This window comes from Phialemonium atrogriseum (genome assembly GCF_030411735.1).
Source record: "Phialemonium atrogriseum strain 8032-3 unplaced genomic scaffold QBC33scaffold_35, whole genome shotgun sequence".
Classification (NCBI taxonomy): Eukaryota; Fungi; Ascomycota; class Sordariomycetes; order Cephalothecales; family Cephalothecaceae; genus Phialemonium; species Phialemonium atrogriseum.
In genome coordinates, this window is record NW_026848172.1 from 21,843 (window position 1) to 42,313 (window position 20,471).

The 20,471-nt window shown below is 58.2% G+C and overlaps 9 protein-coding genes across 9 annotated transcripts; 3 read left to right on the forward strand and 6 right to left on the reverse strand.

The window, feature by feature from the left end:
* Positions 1 to 96: 96 nt before the first annotated feature.
* Positions 97 to 4,391, reverse strand: QBC33DRAFT_460196 (P-loop containing nucleoside triphosphate hydrolase protein; the record flags this gene model as incomplete). Its single annotated transcript, XM_060424967.1, has 3 exons — positions 97 to 3,087; positions 3,161 to 3,824; positions 3,889 to 4,391. The coding sequence occupies 3 exons, from the start codon at positions 4,389 to 4,391 to the stop codon at positions 97 to 99; spliced, it is 4,158 nt and encodes a 1,385-aa protein (XP_060279184.1).
* Positions 4,392 to 4,925: 534 nt separating this feature from the next.
* On the reverse strand, positions 4,926 to 5,611 carry QBC33DRAFT_460248 (putative polysaccharide biosynthesis protein; the record flags this gene model as incomplete). Its single annotated transcript, XM_060424972.1, has 4 exons — positions 4,926 to 4,995; positions 5,055 to 5,091; positions 5,148 to 5,457; positions 5,555 to 5,611. 4 exons carry the CDS (start codon positions 5,609 to 5,611, stop codon positions 4,926 to 4,928), a joined length of 474 nt encoding a protein of 157 aa, XP_060279185.1.
* A 1,492-nt stretch (positions 5,612 to 7,103) lies between these two features.
* QBC33DRAFT_550626 (uncharacterized protein) lies at positions 7,104 to 8,661 on the forward strand. Its single transcript, XM_060429099.1, has one exon. It carries the CDS (start codon positions 7,140 to 7,142, stop codon positions 8,454 to 8,456), a length of 1,317 nt encoding a protein of 438 aa, XP_060279186.1. The 5' UTR covers positions 7,104 to 7,139; the 3' UTR covers positions 8,457 to 8,661.
* A 223-nt stretch (positions 8,662 to 8,884) lies between these two features.
* Positions 8,885 to 11,771, forward strand: QBC33DRAFT_550627 (MFS general substrate transporter). The gene has a single exon (XM_060429100.1). It carries the CDS (start codon positions 9,364 to 9,366, stop codon positions 11,290 to 11,292), a length of 1,929 nt encoding a protein of 642 aa, XP_060279187.1. The 5' UTR covers positions 8,885 to 9,363; the 3' UTR covers positions 11,293 to 11,771.
* Positions 11,772 to 11,870: 99 nt separating this feature from the next.
* QBC33DRAFT_460399 (DUF1769-domain-containing protein) lies at positions 11,871 to 12,988 on the reverse strand (the record flags this gene model as incomplete). The annotated part of the gene is made up of 2 exons (XM_060424986.1): positions 11,871 to 12,141; positions 12,216 to 12,988. 2 exons carry the CDS (start codon positions 12,986 to 12,988, stop codon positions 11,871 to 11,873), a joined length of 1,044 nt encoding a protein of 347 aa, XP_060279188.1.
* Positions 12,989 to 13,405: 417 nt separating this feature from the next.
* On the reverse strand, positions 13,406 to 16,003 carry QBC33DRAFT_550632 (F-box domain-containing protein). The gene is made up of 3 exons (XM_060429101.1): positions 15,400 to 16,003; positions 13,827 to 15,335; positions 13,406 to 13,754 (listed from the first exon to the last, which is right to left on the reverse strand). Exons 1-3 carry the CDS (start codon positions 15,623 to 15,625, stop codon positions 13,630 to 13,632), a joined length of 1,860 nt encoding a protein of 619 aa, XP_060279189.1. The 5' UTR covers positions 15,626 to 16,003; the 3' UTR covers positions 13,406 to 13,629.
* On the forward strand, positions 15,779 to 17,525 carry QBC33DRAFT_550635 (RmlC-like cupin domain-containing protein). Its single transcript, XM_060429102.1, has 3 exons — positions 15,779 to 16,622; positions 16,759 to 16,812; positions 16,985 to 17,525. Exons 1-3 carry the CDS (start codon positions 16,163 to 16,165, stop codon positions 17,236 to 17,238), a joined length of 768 nt encoding a protein of 255 aa, XP_060279190.1. The 5' UTR covers positions 15,779 to 16,162; the 3' UTR covers positions 17,239 to 17,525.
* Positions 17,526 to 17,641: 116 nt separating this feature from the next.
* Positions 17,642 to 19,074, reverse strand: QBC33DRAFT_581310 (FAD/NAD(P)-binding domain-containing protein; the record flags this gene model as incomplete). The annotated part of the gene is made up of 3 exons (XM_060431260.1): positions 17,642 to 17,776; positions 17,849 to 18,157; positions 18,226 to 19,074. The coding sequence occupies 3 exons, from the start codon at positions 19,072 to 19,074 to the stop codon at positions 17,642 to 17,644; spliced, it is 1,293 nt and encodes a 430-aa protein (XP_060279191.1).
* A 654-nt stretch (positions 19,075 to 19,728) lies between these two features.
* Positions 19,729 to 20,415, reverse strand: QBC33DRAFT_563190 (uncharacterized protein; the record flags this gene model as incomplete). Its single annotated transcript, XM_060430255.1, has 1 exon — positions 19,729 to 20,415. One exon carries the CDS (start codon positions 20,413 to 20,415, stop codon positions 19,729 to 19,731), a length of 687 nt encoding a protein of 228 aa, XP_060279192.1.
* Between the last annotated feature and the right edge of the window lie 56 nt (positions 20,416 to 20,471).

Sequence of the window (20,471 nt, forward strand, 5' to 3'; positions counted from 1 at the left end):
TCGCGGAAGCGAGACATCATCACGAGAGGAGCCTTGAACATCCTCGACCCATCCATATCCCTCCCCCCCGATGATGCATTCCTTCCAACAACCCCCTTACTGCCCCATCCAAGCACCCCCACCAACCAACCGCGCAAACACCCCCCGCCGCGCAACCAACTCATCATACCGCCCAACCTCAACCACACACCCCTGGTCCAACACAACAATCCGATCCGCAACTCTCATCATCTCCCGACTATGCGTAACCACCACAACCGCCATCCCCCCCGCCCTCCGATCCCCGTCCCGGCCCCCCACCAACCCAGCGACGACCCCCCTGACCCCCTCCGCCGCCTCCGCGTCCAGCGCGCTGGTCGGCTCGTCCAGCACGAGCAGCCCCGGCCGCGCCGCCAGCGCCCGCGCGATCCCCACGCGCTGCGCCTGGCCCCCCGACAGCGCCACCCCTCCCTCGCCCAGGGGCGTGTCCCAACCGGAGGGCAGCGATGCCGCCAGGTCATGGATGCCTGCTGCGCGGGCGGCGGAGTCGCGGAGGTTGGAGGAGGAGGAGTTCGGGGGGAGGCCGTATAGGATGTTTGCGCTTAGGCTGGCGGGGAAGAGGAATGGGTGCTGGGGCACGTAGGCGGCGCGGGGGAGGTGGTGGTGCGAGGGGGAGGAACCCGCGAAGGTCAGCGGTGGGGGGAGGCCGGGCGGGGAGGGGAAGGGGTCGTAGAGGCTCAGGAGGAGGGAGGCGAGGGTGCTCTTGCCGCAGCCGGAGGCGCCGACGATGGCGGTGCAGGTGCCTGCGTCGATGCGGAGCGTCACGTTGCGTAGGACCAGCGACGAGGGCCGCGCTGGGTAGGCGAATCGCAGGTTGGTCATCTGGATCGGGAACGGCGTGCCCACAGCTGCCGCCGGTGGTACACCCCTGGTGCTGCGCGTCTTGTGTAGGCGTGGCAGGTTGGCGTAGTAGAGCATCTGCACCGCTGTGGTCTTGGCCGCCGCGATCTGAGGGATGTCGCCGAGGATGAGAATCGAGTTGCCCATGGAGAAGAGAAGAAGGTTGATGATCCGGAGCACGTCGGTCACGTCGACCTTGCCGTCCCGCAGCAGCCTCGTCCCGTAGTAAAACGTCAGGGCGGTGATGAAGTAGGAGATGGACTGGTACAGCCCGTAGAAGAAGCCAGCGTAGATGGCCCGCCGCATTCCGAGACGGAGGGTCGCCTCGGCCGATCGGCGGTGTTTCCGGGTGAAGTACCGCTCGAGCGTCAGGGCCCGGACGACTCGGATGTTGGAAAAGGTCTCGGTAAAGACGGAACTGGTATTACCAGCGGCGATATTGCAGAGAGCTTCCCACTTGTCGCTCACCACCGAGTTCGCCCGGGCCATGACTACCACGACGGGCACTCCGGACAGGGCGACAAGGGTCAAGTCCCACCTGATGGCCAATGCCCAGATCAGGCCCGTGAGGATCATGCCGGCAACGATGACGACGATGGGGACGAACTGTCCGACCAGCTTCCTCATCTCCTCGGCGTTGCGGTCGAGGCACTCGTTGACGCGGCTCGGCGAGTGCTTTGCCATGTCGAACCACGATTTTGGCTGACTCAGGATCCGGCTCAGCGCCTCTCCACGCAGTGTGTTCACCCACGCCTGGCCGGCCTGCTCCATGAAGAGGTAGGCGAAGAAAGTTGCGATCCCGTCGATAGCCCCGATGATGGCGAGGTACGCCGCCCACTTCGCCCCGGCGCCGCGGCGGTCGTCGGTTGCCCAGAAGGCCTCGAGGAGCTTGGCGAAGATGTACGAGAACACCGGGTTGCTGCCGGCCACCACGACGCACAAGGCCAGGCCCAGCGCCAAGGATGTGCGGCCTTTCTTGTCTATGGTTGGCCATACTGTCCGGAAGACGGCTGCCAGGCTCGGCATCTGCTTCCCTTTTTGTCCCTCCCTGCGCCCGCTCTGGGCAAGGTGCTCGACTGCAAAGCGCTCGATCGAGTCCATGCTATCGCTGCTAGCATGGGTTGCCTTCGGCCCTTCGTCTCGAGGGGCCCGCGTCCTGTTTGCTTTGATGGCCTCGCTGCTCTGCTTGATTATCTCCAGGCTGTCTCTTCTCTGTCTTTTCAGTGACTGCCGGGGTCTTCGTGGCTCCGTCCCGGCTTCACCGATGGTGGATGGGGCATTCCAAAGCTGCTTCGTGCGAATCCTAGTCGCCTGAGCAGTTGTTGCTCCGAGCGAGACACGGTTAAAGAGCCGGCTCGCTGGATCCATGCCACCATTCAGTCCGTACATGATCCTGGAGAGTCGGCTCTCAAAGACTCTCATTTCCGTGTGCTCAGAAAGGTTACCACCCTCTCCACGCTCCGATCCGGAGGAGCGCCTCGAGCCGGCATTCTCGTCTGCAGATGCAAGGAAGGCAGCGAAGAGCCCCCCACCCATCGTGGCGAGTTCCTTCTGGAAGCCCTGCTGAACAACCCGGCCGTCTGCAAGGACGTAAACGTACTCGCCCTCTTCTATCTGTGCGACGTTGTGTGTGATGATGATCGTTGTCTTCCCTTTCCTCCACAGCCTGATCGCATCCATGATGAGTGACCTACTCACCGGATCGAGACCACTCGTGACCTCGTCCAGGATCAGGACTGGGGGATCTCTCAGCTTGGCCCTCGCCAGTGCGAGCCGTTGTTTCTGGCCCCCACTGAGGCTGTGACCTCCAGATCCGATCACCGTATCCAGCCCGTGCTGTAGGCTAGCGATGGTCGACTGAAGAAGAGCCATCCCACAAGCCTCCTGCACGTCTTTCCTTGTGACATTATCGGGATCTCTGCCCCCAAACGCGACATTTTGGTGGAGGCTGTCGTTGAAGAGGACACTCGACTGCTGGATCAGCGTGACATTGTTTCGAAGCCAGTTGAGGTCCAGAGAATCGAGCGGATTGCCGTCAAGCCTGATATCTCCCGAGGAGGGCTCATAGAAGCGCACAAGTAAGTTGCCCAGGGTGCTTTTGCCCGATCCGCTTCGGCCGACGAGGTAGGCGATCTCTCCCGCCGGGAACAGGAAAGTCGAGGGTCTCAGGACTTGTTTGGACGGATTCGATGGGTATGCGAAGCTGACCTGCAGGGGGTTGTTTGTTAGCGACAAGACGGAGGAGGGCCTGCTGGAAATTTTGTCCGTCCTTTGTACTCACTTTGTTCAGCTCGATATGCCCGGCACAGCTCATGGGTCTGTATCGGCCATCTATTCGCTTCTCCTCATGCTCCATGGTGGTGTCTGCCGCAAGTTTCCCGAGAGACTGTCCGGCAGACTTCCCCTTGATGACTGTGAGCCACTGTGGCCCGATGGCTTCCATTGACTGAAACGCTGTCAAGGCAGCGTAGAAGGTGGTGAGCGCGTTGCCCGGGCTGAGCTCGCCCTGGTCGAACAGCACGACGGCAAAATAGAAACCGACGACGAAGAGCATGATCATCCAGAGCTTGATGTAGCCCATTTGGGCACAATTGCAGACCGCCTGCCGGAAGTAGTGCTTAGCAGACTTCCGAATCGCTTCAAGGTACTGCCGCACTTCGTGATCAGCACTGTTATAGACTTTGACGAGGTCGATGGCCGTCACAGCCGCCGTTGCGTGTTTCGATGCCTGTGCAAGTTCGCTCTTCTGGGCGATGATTGCGGGGTCCAAAGCCCTGTTGATCAAGTATAAGATGATGACTGAAGGCACACCTGTGGCGGCCATGACGAGGGTGAGTTTGTAGGAGAAATGGAAGGCGACAATTAGACACGAGAAGAAGACGAGAGTGTCGCATATCAGGAAGCCGAGGGTCTGGGATGTCGCCGTCTGGAGTTCTCGAATTTGGCTGTGAAGGCGTTAACAACACCGAAGGGCAGACAGGTGGGTTATGGAAAGAAGAAAGAACTTACGTCTGGATGCGTATCATCAAGCTTGCCATTCCATCTTCTCGAGAGTCGTACCACTCCATCTTCTTCAGGAGTAGTGAGGACAGCAGAGTTTCCCTTGCGCTCTTCGCCCTGAGCTCCCCGGAGACCATCCACAGCACCATGTCGAGGCCGTTGAAGATCCAAAACCCGATGCCCAAGGTACACAGGTATGCACACCATTGACAGACCTGGGCGAGCGCCTCGTCTCCATCCAGGACACCGGCACCGAACTTGGATACAACGTCGAAGATCTTACCCAGCAAGATCGTATAGACCGCCTTGCCAGCAGCGGCAGCGCAGGCCGTCGCCAGAGCGCAGGGCAAGACCCAGAGCTGTCGAGATGTATTGAAAACGAAGAGGTCCTTCCATGATGACCTCGACCCCTGAGACTGACCTTCTGTCTTCTCTGATGCCTCCTCGGCATGTTCTGCCCCTTCACTGAGCTTTCCAATATCGACAACGCTATGAGATGGGAGGTCAAGCATCTTGGATTGCTGGTAGTCATAGAACCCCGAATCTAACTTGAGTTCCATGGTGACGTCTTGTATGGCTGGCGGAATATGTGCTGGTATGTTGGTAAATCAGGGACTACAAGATATGGACTTGTGATAATGAGTCCAAGAGAATATGGAAAGAGCATAGTTTAGTTGAAGAAGCATGGAAATTTGGGAAAAGGTGGGAAGGCAGCTAGATATCTGACAGTAAATGGAACTGGGGAGGCATCGTGGTGGTGTTGATTGTCTTTGTGAGCCCCTTAGTATTGTTCTCCAAAATCACCACCAGGCTGACCGAGTACAATACTAAAGGGGGACAATGGATCCAAAGCCACCATAATTATGGGCCCAAACCCAACTCAAATACTGTTCGAGGACATTCAGTCACACATGAAATGGGAACTCGATGTCCCGTAATTTGGGCGCAATTGCCAGCTCACCGTCCACTTGGCACGGGATAAATGGTAGGACAAGACAGGAGCAATATCTCTGGGCTATCAGTCTAGCTAGAGAGGTATCTATACCTCACGAGCTACTCTTCGCTGCCTCCTGTTGCCCCTTCTCATAAATCCAGTCGTTCAACCCATTCCGGTTCCTGGAATGTGCCCATTAGCAAAGAGCTCCACCAGCCGATGATTGTTGGATCCGTCTTACCTCGCAATCTCAATCGCATAGAATTGAATCCGCGGCACTGCCAAAGATGTAAGCAAAACCGGCGTATTCCTCTTCGAGAGTGTGCCCGCTCACCAAAGATAGTCTCTTCCTTGCCGTACTCCCACTTCGGATTCGAGCGGAGCATGGTGCCAAAGTTATATTCGTCCACCTTCTTCTCGTATGTCATCATGAACTCCCGCCACCTCTTCTTACCCTGCGGGCTCTTCATCGCATCTTCGTCGAGAGTCTCGGCAGGGTCTATTTCGGGGAAGTCGCGCTTGAAGTGCTCGTAGATTTCGTCGTCCAGCTTGGTGAGCCGCAGTGAGGAGCCCTTGACCTTCTCGAGAACCGACCAGTATATGTGCATATGCTGTACCACCTTGACGGCAAACTGCTTCTCGATCTTCGATCGCGGGTAGGATTGAGTTAGCACGATTCCGTCGTGAAACTTGGGGGTCGCGTGTCGCCCCGTTTGGGTTTTGGGTATGAAATGGGCATACATCTTCGAGGTTCTCCGCCTCCTCCGGGTTGAATGGTGCTGGCGCCTGCGCCGACATGGTAGCAGTTCTTTTCACTCGGGAATTGCTCAAACTAGATAACGTCCTCCTTGTTGTTGTTGGGATGATGTCGACGATGGCGGGGTGATAAGAAGTCGCGGGGTGATGGATGGAAGTTGGCGGGGCTGCAAAAGTTCGTCATATCATGATAGGCACCTCTTATCGATAAGAAACTCTTAGCTAAGCCAAGCATTCACGGCTGCCCATGTCATGGATATGTCTCAACACCACCGGGGCAGCTACAAGTGTTACGGGTAAGTTTCCAAGTTAACAACGCACATGTTAGGTCATGAAGGAAGGCTGCATGGGGACGGGACTGGACTCCAGCAACTTGTAATTGGGATTTGCAAAAGGAGTTCTAGAAATAATTGTGACAAGTGATTCACTGGTACATCCCATGAAACGAAAGAGACTCGGTACTGTCCTGGGTTGGAAAGTGAGATCTAAAAGGAACTCGACCCTTGTATCGTCAGGAATTTGTCACACACTATGCGCAGCAGAGATAGTGAGTCGAATACATTCTTGTGGGATGCAACTCGAGTATGTTGCCAAATAACCTGGACGATGAGCTTCGGCTGTGATTCTCAGGTTGTAGGACTTCACCCTGCAAACCCTGAATCACATCTTGAGCTCCAGCTCAACTTCAGTCTCTCCTTCTACGGTGTCACTTCTCCATCCCTCCTCTCCCCATCCCTTCGAATATACCCATCCTCAACTCCGCTCAAAATATCATCGCTTCCTCGGATGATGGGCACGTAGCTGTATTCCCAGCTCAGTACGACTCGGTGACGACTCTGAAGAGCTGGCTTGGCCGTTTCCGAGATACGAATAGAAATCTCACAAATTTGAGAAACCTCCCTAGACTAAACTCACCTGAGCCACGCGACAACCCGCAAGGATGTATCAGGTACCAACACACAGGCTCAAGAAGTACCGCGTCCCTCCGCGCCTTCCTTCGAGCCCCAACAATGGGCCCCCCACCAACACTCCAGAAAGTTCGCCGGGGAATCAGTCAGTCGAGAAGACGCTCGAGAAGAAACTCGAGAAGACACCCTCCAAGTCTGAGACACCTCGTCTTAAACCTCGAGGACAGCCACGAACTCCGGTGAATTTCCGAATCCCCCTCCCCCTCAAGGTCCTTCCCAAGGTTCATCGAAGGCGTCCTTCGCTCCAAAGCCCCCACAAGCCGCCTCCACTCAGCTCTCACCCTCTCTTCTTGTCCCGAAAAGGGAAGGCAACCCGAGACGACGAAAGGCATAGTTCTTCCACAGACTCCCGGTCCTGGGGAGAGCTACCTATCGAAGATCACGCAGCGCGCTTCGCCAAACTCGACTTGAAATCCCAATGTCGCCTCCAGGACCGTCCGGGCGATTACCAGCACGAAAAATCCATCGATAGGTCTGAAACGAGTTCGCTCGAGTCTTGTAATACCCAGCCATCCATCGCCATCACCAAAGCGCCCCCTAACACGCCCATCAACCCGCCTCTCTATACTCTCTTCCCCACAATCTCCCCCACGCCTGGCAACATGTCCCTCCCCCCTCACGCGTTCCATAAGAAGTCTGCAGGCGAGGATGACCGAGCCGGGGGGCGCCCTTTGACACCGCTGGGACGAATCTCCAAGCTTTCTCGCAAGTTTTCCTATGCCAAAATCCGTGGAAGGTCTGGAGAGAAAGCGGCCTCGAACCCCATTAAAGTGCCTTCCGGCACGACTTCCATCACGACTTCCGGCACGACTTCCGGCACGGCTCCTCGCCGAACTCTTGCTGGAAATCGGGAACCAGCCTATCCCCCGTGGGAACGCAGCATGGACGTATCGTGGGAGAAGGACCCAGACGTGACGTGGTGCGACTTGAGGCAGCTCGTGGCGTTCAAGCTCTCGCTGGCCAAATTCATCAAAGACAGCGACCATCTCATGACGCGCAACATGGTTAGCACGCCATATCTCCGGCTCCCTGACGCCGTCCGCTTTCGAATCTGCAAGTACCTCGTCGGAGACGGCGAGAATAAGGCGATCCGCATGAACCCCATCGGCGCCTTCAGGCCCGCCTGGCCCGAGCAGTACTTCGAGAGTATGCAGAGCGTTCTCGAGTCGCTTGAGCGTTACACCTCGGTGTCCTCGGGATTCCGCGCCGACATCCTTGTCACGCTCTTCACGACGCGCCACTTCCATGTAGTGTGGTCGCCATACGTGATGCCACTCACAAGCCCGGCAGCGGTATACTACATGAGGAAGTATTCTGGCCTGATGCAGCATGTCACGCTGGAGTTTGACTTCGCCAAGCTAGGATTCGGCGCCGAGCCAGGTGCGCATGAGCTCAGACCTGGGATACAGAACATGTATCCCCGGGTTGACGAGTTCATCGACGCACAGAAGGAACGGGAGGAGTTATCGACGCTGTTCAGCGTGCGAATCCTTGTGCGGCGCTACCATGGCAGACGGAAAGTAGAGGGGGTGGCTAGGGGTGAGGAAGGAGAAGGTACAGGATCTCACTGCACCGACAAGCACTTGAAGGTTCTGGATTCACTCAAATGCCTCGGCGGGATTGTGGAACGGGCGCGCATCGTCGGCTGCAGCGAGGAGTACACAAACGACCTCATCCGCTACTTCTGGGTGGACATGCCCCAGGATGAGAAGGAGTGGATAAAGCATTGTGGTAGGATTGCGCCCTCGACGCTGTACCCGCTTCTCCCAGGACAGTCATCGTACCTCGACTACGGCCCGGGTAGGGGCCGTCACATTGTGAAGCACCCTGCCACGTTCATTGGCCCCTATGGCGTCGAGATCGGCGAGGCTGCAGTGGATCGAAGGCACCCTGCCCTTGGCGGAATCATCGAGGGATAGGTAACCGGCTGCTCATCCGATGATGGCAGAGGGGACCCCTTTGGGAAATGCGGGTGGTGCGAGGGGTAAAGGGGGGAATGGGGATAATAGGGACATTATGACTTTGCAATGAAATACAGTAACTGAAGGATTTACGACAGATCCTCTCAATATGTGAACAGCAGTTCATACGGATACGAATGGAATCAGAATGTCTGATGTCGTTCTTTGACGTCGTCGATACAATGGTTCCCCAACAAACCCTTAGGTTCTTCAAGCGGCAGCTTCTAATTGGGCCACTGGGAATAATCGGTATTAACTAGCGTATGCAAGGGCTGCCAGTAATGTCCCATTTTGCTTTCCGAGCTGGGGACCTGGTAAGAAGTCCAGGTTATTTCCGTGAGCCGCCGCACTAACTACCTATGTATAGCTCACTTGGTCCGCGGAGATGGTAGTCGGCAAGTTGACGGCGGTGATGGAGCTGGAAAGAAGACTTTTCGGCATTGACTTGCGGGATCAGAATGGATCTAACGCTGCGGTTTGACCAGATTTGCTTGACGAACGTCAATCTTAGGTTTGCTTAACCTACCTTGGTAGTGACCATCTCTTTCTTTCCGTACTCCGCCAAGTTCTCGGTGTTTCTCCATGGTCTTCCATTTTTTTTTTTGAGTCATGGAACCCTCAATTCCCTTTTCGCCGTGGATACTCTGACGCTCGTTTCTGTGTCAAGGCTGCTCTGCTATTTCCGCAGATAGCTCTCATCCTTTGCCCCCCACATCAGCTTGACAAGGCTTTTGATCACATACATAAGAGCACCCAACCCTCGGAACTGAGATAACATTCAAGGTTGACGCTTCCCAGGGCCGTCGAACCTAATGGCATGAGATAAGCTTTTATTTTTACGCTTAGACGAGCCGCATGTTATTCCATGGGGCCATTATCACCCCGAGTTGGGCAATCTTCCCGCCCCAACTCTCACGGGGGCAAAGGGGAGCCGACGGGCATGGAGATGCAGCCAGTCGAGACGGGGAAGTCCCCGACGGCACGCATGGCCGGCATTCTCGACGCCAGTTCGGAGATCGCCTATCTCTACCTCACCTTTGAAAGACCACTCCCGAGCGCCAACACCATCTCCAAAACACCCTCGGTCCCGGGCGACTCTCCGCCTCGACCGCCCAATCTCAAGCCATACATCAACCCCGTCCTACTCCCCCGGCACAGGAAGAACATCGTGCTACTTCTCTCCTGCATAGCGACCTTCCTGACCGCCTACGCCTCGGGCTCCTACTCCCCGCCGATACCCCTGATGCGCGCCGACCTCGGCGCCCCGTCGGACCTCTCCGTGCGCGGCGGCATCTCGACCTTCTGCCTCGGCTTTGCCCTGGCGCCCATGGTGCTGGCGCCCTTCTCCGAGATCAACGGCCGGTACCCCGTCTTCGTGGCCTCGGGCGTCGTCTACGTCGTGTTCCAGGCCGTCTGCGGCGTCGTCACCAGCCTGGCCGGCATGCTCGTCGCCAGGCTGCTGGTCGGCGTGGGCGGGTCCGTGTTCAGCACCATGGTCGGCGGCGTCATCGCCGACCTGTGGGACAAGGAGGACCGCAACACGCCCATGGCCATCTTCAGCGGCGCCGTGCTGGCCGGGACCGGGGCGGGGCCTCTGGTCGCCTCGGTCATGACGCAGAGGCTGGCGGGTATCGGTGGGCACGGCGTCGCGGCTGCTTGGAGGTGGGTGTTCTGGCACCAGGTGATCATGAGCGCGGCACTGGTTGTCGCGCTGGTGTTCCTGTTCAAGGAGAGCAGGGGGTCCGTGGTCCTCTCGAGGAAGGCGCGGGTGCTGAACAAGTGGTACGCAGAGCTGGAGGCTGCCGGCTATTACGGGGTGTGGATCGAGGAGGGCATAGGCTCCGCCCAGCAGGGCGACTCGGAGGGAGCCGCTCCGGAGCTGGCGAATACACTCGCCCGGGGCTTGGATGAGGAGGAGGGTCGGGAAAAGGACCAGGAGAAGGATTCGTCGCCGCCTGACTCGAGACCTGGCTCTTCGGTGGCCAACACGAGACTGGTTCGTATCCGGTGGCTCGTGAAAGAGGATGAGGAGCGATCATCCCTTGGGAAAATGATCACGATCTCCGTCTACCGTCCATTTCACCTGCTCTTCACCGAGCCGGTCGTATTCTTCTTCTCTCTGTGGGTGGCATTTGCCTGGGCTGTGCTGTACTTAACGTTTGGTTCCATCCCCCTTGTCTTCAGTCGCCAATACGGGTGGGACACCGAAGAGTCGGGTTGGATATTTGCGGCCCTGATCGTGGGATCCATCCTGGCCACCATCGTGGGCGTCTGGCAGGAACGCATACTCCACCACCCCGAGTGGCAGGCCGAACCTACCGGCTCTGCGCGGCCGTCCAAGTTCTGGGCCTTTATGCGCCGGCACTTTCCGGTCGACGCCCCCGAGTCCCGCCTCTACTTCACCTGCATCACCGCGGCGCTCCTCCCCGCGGGGCTCTTCATGTTCGGCTTCACGGCGCGCCGGGGCACGCACTGGGCGGTGCCCGCCGTCGCCATCGTCCTCGCCACGGTTGGCATCTACAGCGTCTACCTCGCCGTCTTCAACTACTTCGCCGACACGTACCACCGGTACGCCTCGTCCGCCATGGCCGCCCAGTCTTTTTGCCGCAACATGCTCGGCGGCGCCTTCCCCCTCGTCACGGTCGCCCTGTTCACGAACCTCGGCGAGGCGAGGGCCGGCGCGCTCCTGGGCGGCGTCGCGACGGCGCTGACCGCCGTGCCGTGGGTGCTGATCTTCTTTGGCGAGAGGATCAGGGCGAGGAGCCCGTTTGCTAGCGAGCTAGAGAAGCCATGATATTGTTCGCCTTCCAGTGTGATAGGTTGGCATCTGCTTGGCTCTCGATGCATCTGCTTTTATGGTCTGGGACAGCCGCCCTGCCCGCCGACATGGGTCAAACCTACCGGCCATGCAGCGACAACTCGGCGGAGACAATCGGGACAGGCAGTATCCATGACGAATATATCAAAAGGCATCACTGTTGAGTGTTTTGGTCGTCATTCATCCTCCAATACTCTCCGTAGAATCGGACCCGAAGTCTCCCTAATAACGGGAACCCCAAGCGGGCATTTCGTGTCGCATAATACCAACCCGGGTGGTAGCCGAAGCACGCAGTTTCCCCGACGGAGCTGTGAGGAGGTGGAAGTGTTGCTCATGAACGTTTGCAGATAGAGCTAGAAGGTCTAGATCGGAGTGAAGGCTACCCAGAGGAATCCCATGTCATCGAGAGAATCTCATTGCAACAATAATCTAGAGGCATGCCTAATACATCAACATTTCCATCTGTGTCCTTCTATAACAGTATAGTTCGTCCAATAACCCTCGGGAACGCCATTGCTGATAAAATCCTCCCGCATTCCTGGCGCCAATTCTGCTCAATCTACATCATCCTGACTAGTCTCGATGCCCTCCTCCAAGCCCACCCCTGAGAGCTTTCTCCGCGCAAAGTCTAATACCTTCTCTTCGTCAAAGGGTTCTTCATCGCCGTGATCCTCCGTAGTACCGTCCTCAGTCCCGGCAGCCTTCGCGGCAGCTTCCAGGGCAGCAGGCTTGATCGAGCCGTCCTCGTTGACATCCTCCTTCCGGTGCAGGGAAAACAGGATGACGAGGTAGACCTGGCCCGTCGACCGGTTCCGCAGGACATATCTGGGTGTACGTGTGTGAGCAGGCGCAACAAGTACCCCAGAAGTCAGTGTAAGAGGGCAGACAAGAAAACTCACCTCAACCCCTGCCCATCCCAATACCTCAAAACCCGCAAATGGAACCCCGGCAACCGGACCGCAAACTCATTGAAGTCCAAGTACGGATTAAAGAAATCAACCGCATACTCCCTCCCAAACCTCCAAACCCACCCATCCCTCGCCCCCTTCCCAAGCGCCCACTTCATCCTCTCCCTCGCACCCCCCGGCATCCCCACCGCCCTCCTCTCCTCCATCCCATCCCCATCACCGCCCTCCCTCTCCACCTCCTCCCCGCCTCCGCCGACGTGCAAGACATTAAGCGACGACAACGCCGGGCCGTACAGGTGCGGCCGGTCCGCGTACGCGTCCCCCTCTAGCCCGGGGTCGACCCACCAGCGCACAATGTTGAGCGCCGTGTTGAACCCCGGCGGGAGGCGCTCGCGGATCGGGCGGTCGAGGTCGTTGCCGAACTGCAGGTCGCGGCCCGAGACGCCGGCCTTGGCGTCGTCCGGGGCGGTGGCTGTTGGCGTCGCCGGCCCCCGTGCTGTCGGGGATGGCGGTTTGAGGGTGAACCGGAAAGCGATGCTGTACTGGTCGTCGTTGGAGGCGTGGGGCTCGGCGGAGAAGTACGGCGACGTGGACGGCGAGCCGTGGGGGAGGCCGCGGTAGTTCTGGATGCGGACGCGGAGCTGGGCGTCGATGAGGTCGCTGCTTATGGTCACCGGATCGGCGGTGTTGACCGGCACCTCGACGTGCCCGGCCGTGTCGTAGCCCGGCCCCGCCGTGACGCGGAGGAGGTACTTGTCGGCCATTTCCCCGGCCTGCTGTGGTGGCGCGTGGGAGGGGAGACTTGGGTGTATTTCTCGCCTGGGATGCCTGTTGATAGGGCGGGAAGTTTGCAAGAAATCAGGTTGGGAATCTTTTCATGGGTGATTGTCGATGGATGCCATAATAATTATGGGAAGTGCATCAATATGTCTGCCCGTCATTGAAAGTTGATGGCCGAATCCGGCATTCTGTAGTGGCACAGGGGTCTGCCCCTGATGACGTCGTGTTTGGGATGGGCTGGACGGGGTCTTAGCTCACTACGACGCTGCCGCTGGCATGTGATACATGGATTTACCAGCACTCTACTATGTACGTACCTGCTGAGCTATGGGGCGAGGAGTGGAAATAAATGTTGCCATACCTATTGAAAGGCATACATCTACATTTGAAGAAGTTTGAACACAGCGGCATGTCACTTGGAAGAAAATGAATCATGGTCACTTACATTTATTCATCAGTCTGCGCTCCCGCTCCTCAGCTTACCTGGACACCTACTACATATTCGTTCCTCCTCTTCGATTGGAGTCGATCTAATCCTTACAATCCTGTGCCTCTCTCATGGCGCAGCGCAGGAAAGCTTCTGGGCATATATACAACTGGAACAAATACACAGCGGCTGATCCCCCTAGTTTGGCTTCAGAAACTGGTCGATATCAACCCTCTCAAAGTAGCTGATATGCCCAAAACCGAGCCAGTACTGCGCCAGGCGGTCATTGGAGATGAGGATGAGCTGGGACTCGACGTACTTGTCTGTGTAACGGACCTTGAGTAAAGCAATGCATAAAAAGGTGTGAAAGAGAAGAGGAAGGGGGATTGACTCACCATCCAAGAACCCCGTGTGCGCGACGTGGCCCTTGCTCCTGACCACCCTCGCTCCCGCGAAAGGCGGCTCCTGCACAACGGTGACGAATCCCCCCTCCCCGAGATCCTCAGCGATGAAGGTGTACTCCCCCCTCGGCACGTTGGGATCACCCGTCAGCTTGATCGCCTCCAGCCGCCCCCGATGCACTGTCTCGTCCCGCCTGCGCCGCCGGAACTCGTCGTCCGTCTCGCCCTCCCGCCGGACGACGCTGTCGGGATCGAAGCCGTCCTCCGGCCCATCGGGTTGGTGGATCAGTAAGAACTCGCAGCCGTGCCCGCTGTAGTCCCCAACCCATATCCCGCGGTACGGCTTCTCAGCCGTCGGGGTGTACAACTCCGGGTCGAGCGTCGCATACGTCGCAATCTCCTCCCCGATATGCACCCCGAGCGGCGTCGTCGCGCTGATATTTGACATGTGCTGCGGTTGCAGTAGGACTTGCAGGAGCCTCGCCCATGGAGGTTCAGCTTCGGCACCGGCCGCCCCACCCACCTCCTCGGCTCCCCTCCTGCCGCCTCGCATCTCCAACCAGTTTCGTATCCGAAAGGCAAGATCGCTTACCTCGGACCTGCGTGTGGGCGTGTACTCGGCTCCCGACTGTGGCGGCGGGTGGGCCTGTCGGAGCCTCACGCCGATGACGCGGTGACGGGAGGGCACAGCGGGTGGCGGCCAGACGTCTCCGTAGGGGAAGGGGAGCGCAGCGCGGGTATCCGCCTCGTCCGGCGAGAGAGGTCGCGCGAGCATGAAGTTGCTGAATATGCCATTGCCGGCCCCGGATTCATCATCTAGCATCATGGGTGTCTCGCCCTGGAGGCGGCTGCGCAACGGAGAGGTAGCGGTGGTGGATGCCGGAGGAGAATCAAGCCGAGTGGTGGTTGCATTGGCGGAGGAGGGAGTGGAGGAGGACGGGGAGCTACTCGATGCCTCACGGAGCGGGATGCGGGTTATGGCTGGCCCACGATTCTGGTGGATCAGGTTCTCGGGGTTATGGACGTGGAGCTGTAGGACGGGCCTGTCGAGGTGGAGCTTGACTGAGGGCTCAAAGCCATGAATGATGACCTGGTTATCGTGCTGCCAGTGCTCGAATGTCGTGCGGTTGCTGGTTGCTAGCAGCTGGTAGCCCTCAATGCAGCCCCGGCGCGGGTCGTAGCGGATCACAACCAGCTTGCTCGTCAGGTCCCGGTTAGAGAACCATATCTTGTATTTTGTGAGAAACCAGCGAGGGTCGTGGGCGGCGAACAGGGCGCGAAAAGTCGGGCATGGCGAAGGCGAGATGAGCTTCACTCCTGGGACGTTGGCTTGCACTAGGGCCTGCCAAAGATGTTCGGACGTCGCATGCTTGTACAGGGCGTGGCAGGTCGCAGATACGGCCGCGATATCGACAGGAGAGAGGTAGGAGAGGATGGTGTCGATAAGCTCGGAGGGAAGCGCACAGAGGTAGCATGTTCCCGCGGGGGGGTGGCCCTCTTGATCTGGAGGACAGAAAGCCAATTAGTCTTTATCTCGACAGCGCTGGAACTGCAGCTGAACACCAACCTATTGCTCGAGCCTTGCCCTGGGAGGGTGAATCGCAGTTGTCACCCGAGGATGAGCCCTGCATTGTCTGTCTATTGTTCGCGTCGTCCCCCAGACCTTCGTCCGACACGGAGGGGAGAAGTGGAAGATTGGTCTTGTCTTCGGCCTCCATTCTGCCCAGAATGCTACAGTCGAACTCGGCAGCCATCGAAGCCTCTGTGGCGCGTTGTTTCGCCTCTTCCTCCATCCTATCGCCAGGTGCGTGGCTTAAGATATGCTGCCAGATCGGCAACCAGGACCTCACTTAAGCGCTTTGGCTCGTAATCCGTCGGTGATATGGATTCGCCTTTCGGGGATGCGGGTCGGGCGGTTCCTCGAGATCTGTTTTGGTATTGGTGATCGCATATGTTCGTCGCAGCCTAAACGCCCCAATAGGAATGCCGGCAGATGCGAGGTAACTCTTCAAGAATTGTCACCAATTGGAAACACTCACAACAAAGGCCCATTATCCGTGTCTTCTGTTTTGCGTCTTGCGCTTGTATAGGTACCTAGGTATTTCCCCCTTCTCCGTTGGCCCCGACGGCCAAGAACCTAGGTTCCTTTCAAGGCGGAAGGAGACCGTGGGTCTACAAGGCAGGTGCCACTGAGAGAGGGCGGTCGGAACCGGAGCCGACACCGGAGCTGCAGCCCGGGCCATGACGCCTTCCACTTTTAGCGATGAAGAGGCGCCAAGAGGGCCAACCAACCATTCGGCGGGTTCCGCTCCTCCTAGCGACAGCTGTCAATGTGCCGTCAACCTCAACGCCAATCAGCCTCAGCAATTGTTGCCGTTCTTCGTTCAAGTGAGAAAGGTGCAACCTCTTGTTTGTTGGGGTTTCGGTACAGTGAACTGCAAAGCGAAGCTCCAGCGATTTGCGAGCTGACATCATTTACCGTCCATAAATCGTCTCCTTCCCTCTTGGTCATAGCTGCCCAGCCGCCGAGCCTGACTCCCACTTTCCCATCGAGGCTCCGGAGCAGGGGGAAACAGACCCACGTCAAAGAAATGGCGTCGTTGCTTCCCCTTATCCAGGATCTTCTGCCCATGATCATGCCATCGTCCATTCATATCGCCAGAGGAACAGACATCATCACCCCCTCTCCACCCCCTGCGGATGTTCCCGGCGAGCCCGGACCTGCAGTACGGGAGCCTGTCATCAGCAGAAATGCCATCGTTGGCAAGACGGACAAGATGTGCGCCTCAGGTAAGTCCAACTTCTCCCGCTTCCTGTCGCTTCTTGGCCGTGTCCAAGTCGCAATGACGACGGGGCGTGCGGGAAGAGTAACACAAGACACATCCATCCCTCGTGGCCGTCTGCACGTACGAGCTATTGGAAACAGTCGTGGTAGTAAGACCCAATTCCTCAACGGCCGTACACCACTATTGCGAGCAAGGTATGTACCATCGCAACTCCCCCCACCCCACCCCCTTTCTCCTCCCCTTCCCACTTCTTCTCCCCCCCTTTGGTTCTGCACCACCCGTCCTTGCACAGGCGGGCTCGCGATTGCGGCCGAGTGACACTCTGGGACCCTTGGCCTGACCACGACGGTGCAACCCCCCAAAAAGATGCCATCATCTACGTAGCCTCCGGAAGCGGCATCCTCCTCACTAGCCCCGACGACGAGCTATCGGAACCAAAACGGCACCAGCTGGTCAAGGGGGACTTTGCCTTTATCCCCCCCTGGACCGAGCACCAGGCCCTGAACGAATCCGACGACGAGGACTTGGTGTGGGCGGTCATCCGGAGCGGGTCTCGGCCGCTGGAGGTAAACCTGACGGACTGGGGAGGTGCCGAGGCAAAGATCGGGGCGAGCAGTTGATGATGCACGAGAGGTCAATGACCATGACACTCACCGGTTTGTATTTCCAGATTGGGCTGTTCGGTCAGATATTGACATTCTTGGGAAGCATTTTCTGGAGAAAGGGATCGTGTCATTGTGCCCAACGTACCGTGACACGAACCCTCTGATTCTAGTTTTGGGAATATCTAGCCTTGTAGTCCGAATACACTCTCCAAAGTCGCGAGCAAGCATGATGTTCCCAAGTTATAGACGCCTGATGGTGTCTATCCACCACCTCTGTGTACAAGGATCCACAGACAGAGAAGATTGAGGCGCGGGTGCACTAGTCTGACAAGAACTTGATGAAATAACAATGTCTCTCAACGACCGCTTTTCCACCTTTCGACAGCAGAAATTATTAGTTGCAAGAAGCCGTAACACTCTAGTCGCTGCCGTCCTTGAACTCGACGCCAAATTGTCTCCAGAACCCCCGAATGCCCAAGTCCTCCTTCCCGCCCTTGCCAGAGACGAGGATCTCTGTCCCATCATCCTTCTGCAAGTATACCACCCAATCTGTCTGAGAGATCACGTCAGTTGAGGAATATCTAGGGGTGGCGACAGCGTTGCGGGGGAAGTTAAAGGGACTCACCTTTCCCAGGGTCAGCTTGATGGCTCCTTCCATAGCTATCGGGCGGTACGTCTCGGCCGGTTCCTCCCCGTTGATCATGGAGAGGATGTTGCTGCAGACCACCTCGGCCTGCATAAACCCGGCACGCGCCATCTTTGGGCCCCCGGTCTCTGCCACGTCGCCGAGGGCAAAGATGTTCCCGTGCTCAGCCCTCGACGCGGCGACTTGCAGAGTCGGCTTGACAAGAATGCATCTCGTCTCTTTGCTAATGGCGTCTGGGGAGAACTCAGAGATGATGTCCGAGTTGGGCCTCTGACCAGTGCAAGGTATCTACTCCCACGTCAGGCCATGCCGCATAACAAGAAGCCACAACATGCCAGCAGCGAGCGACCACTCACCACCAGCCCGAACTCCTCCTCCCTGCCATCCTCAAACCGGAGCCTCGCCGGCCCATCACCGCCGTCCCCAACGACGACAGGCCTCTCCCCGAGCACGACCTCGACGCCCATCCGCCCCAGCGCCGCCAGCACGTGCGCGTGCAGCCTGGGGCCGAACCTCGGCAGCAGGCGGTCGCGCGAGTGGACCAAGACCACCCGCTTGGCCGGATAGAAAGCCTTGACGTCGGTGGCGATCTCGACGCCGACGGCGCCCGCGCCCACGACGGCAACGCTGGGCGCGGCCGCCACGCGCGCCTGCATGGCCCGCAGCTCGGCGCAGGCGCCCTGCTTGTCTGTCGAGCGGACGCGGGCTGGGAAGGGCTGCGCGGCGCCGGTTGCGAGGACGAGGTAGGCGTAGGGGAGGGTGCGGCCCGAGGTGAGGTGGAGGAGGAGGGGGTTGTTTTTGTTGCCCCCGGCATCGGAGGCGGGGACGGAGATGCCGTCGGCGGCATCGCGGATGCGCAGGTAGACGCCGTCCGGGGCGGAGCGGGCGAGGCCGTCGTGGGGGATGAAAGCCTTTGCCTCGTGGCCTGTTGCGACCGAGTAGCGGGGGAAGTTGAAGACGAAGTTGATGTGCGAGTTGGGCTCGACGAGGACGGCGCGGTAGCCCCTGGGCAGCGTCTCGGAGAGGCGGCGGACTAGCTGTAGGCCCGCGAAGGAGCCGCCCACGACGACGACGTCCCGGGGCTGAGAGACGGCCTTGTAGGTGTGTCGGTGCACGAGGGCCTGGAGCTTCTGGACGAGGAGGCGGAGGGCGACGGAGAAGAAGGGGAGGGAGGTTGTGATGAGGCGGAGGACGTCAAGGAACATATTCGGGGATAATGTGGGTGTTGTCTTGCCTTGCCTTACACGCAACGGTCGATTCGGGGCGAGCCAAGAAAGTGCAGATCCGACTGAACAGATCCCACAGCACAAATAACCTAACCTACTTCTGAAGCCGACATGGGGACGGAAATGGGGACGCGTGGTATAAATGAAAGAATGCCGTGGCAGCCTACTCGGTGATCGAACGGAGCTCGGCTTCGGTCATTTCATCCAATTAATCACATTTCCAGCCATCTCCGTGTATGACCGAGCACCTCCTTCGCTGCGAGGTGGTTTCAATTCAGGCCATGAAATTGAAGTGACCATGGTTATGGGATACTTGCATTATTAGGATTGTCTCCGCGGACCTGTGTCGTGTTTTCCCGCGGGCATTGTTGTTTGCTCCGCGGGCATCTGCCTCTTTCCTTCCTTCTTTTTTTTTTTTTTTTGCTGCGGAGACATTCCCACTCCTGATGCATTGCTACAGATGTATATATGCTTGCGAATAAAATGACCGACCGACAGGATGACTCTGATGATGATTAAGAAATAAATTCCCGTGCACAATAGCTGTCAACAGAGCATCTGGGAAGGGGGTTTCTGCTCCTCCAAAAGGGAAAACCAGCAGACTTCCCACCACCCCCTAATTCCTCAACACAACTACCGGCCCCGCAACGACGACCGAGAATCCCGTAGATGCGCGGCCCGAATCCCCCGCGAGCACTTCCCCCGGAGCTCCGCCTTCTTCCACCCCTCCTGCGCGTCGGAGCTCGGGCTCGGCGGCGGCGCCAAGTACCCGGTGCCGTGGTCTTCGAACTCGAGGCGAGGGATGCGCGGGGGGCGCGAGGTGGAGACGCCGAGGAGAGGCGGCAGTAAGGGGCGCGTCCGAGTCGGGTCCCGCGCTGCGGCGTCATCCGCGGATCGGACTTTGTTGAAGTGGCGGGCTCCGTGGCCGGTCTTCTTATTGGTGGTGGGGGTGCTGTTTCTGTCCAAGGCCTTGGGTGCCGGCATGGGCATGGGCATGGGAGCGACGACGCCGCCGTTGCCCTTGGGCGTCTCGCCCATTTCGGCAGACACATCGCCCATTTCGACAGACGCCTCGCCCTTCTCGGCATCTGGCTCGGGGCTGCGGCTGCGGCGGCGGAAGCAGGTGCTGATATTGCGCCAGTCCAGGAAAGCTTGTGTGCTGTCTTTTGCCGAGACGCACCAGTTAAGGAACTTGACTCCGGATTCTGTCTGGCGCCATTTGCAGTATATGTCCCGGGCCATTACACCGATGGAGAAGGCGGCAAAGCCTCCCACCAATAACCAGATGACGAACTGGGGGGTTTCATGGTGTTCGGCCATGGTTGACCAGCTCGAAACTTGGTTGTCAAGGGTGTTTTCTCCGATGTCTGAGCAGT

Excerpts from the sequence above, each read along its gene's own strand:
- QBC33DRAFT_550627 (XM_060429100.1), top strand. The coding sequence starts at position 9,364 with ATGGGGCCATTATCACCCCGAGTTGGGCAATCTTCCCGCCCCAACTCT.
- QBC33DRAFT_550626 (XM_060429099.1), top strand. The coding sequence starts at position 7,140 with ATGTCCCTCCCCCCTCACGCGTTCCATAAGAAGTCTGCAGGCGAGGAT.
- QBC33DRAFT_550632 (XM_060429101.1), bottom strand. The coding sequence starts at position 15,625 with ATGGAGGAAGAGGCGAAACAACGCGCCACAGAGGCTTCGATGGCTGCC. Across the intron at positions 15,336-15,399 it reads GGGCAAGGCTCGAGCAATAG|ATCAAGAGGGCCACCCCCCC; the intron begins GTTGGTGTTCAG and ends TCTGTCCTCCAG. Across the intron at positions 13,755-13,826 it reads GCACACGGGGTTCTTGGATG|ACAAGTACGTCGAGTCCCAG; the intron begins GTGAGTCAATCC and ends TCCGTTACACAG.
- QBC33DRAFT_550635 (XM_060429102.1), top strand. The coding sequence starts at position 16,163 with ATGTGCCGTCAACCTCAACGCCAATCAGCCTCAGCAATTGTTGCCGTT. Across the intron at positions 16,623-16,758 it reads GGACAAGATGTGCGCCTCAG|TCGTGGTAGTAAGACCCAAT; the intron begins GTAAGTCCAACT and ends TATTGGAAACAG. Across the intron at positions 16,813-16,984 it reads ACACCACTATTGCGAGCAAG|ATGCCATCATCTACGTAGCC; the intron begins GTATGTACCATC and ends CCCCCCAAAAAG.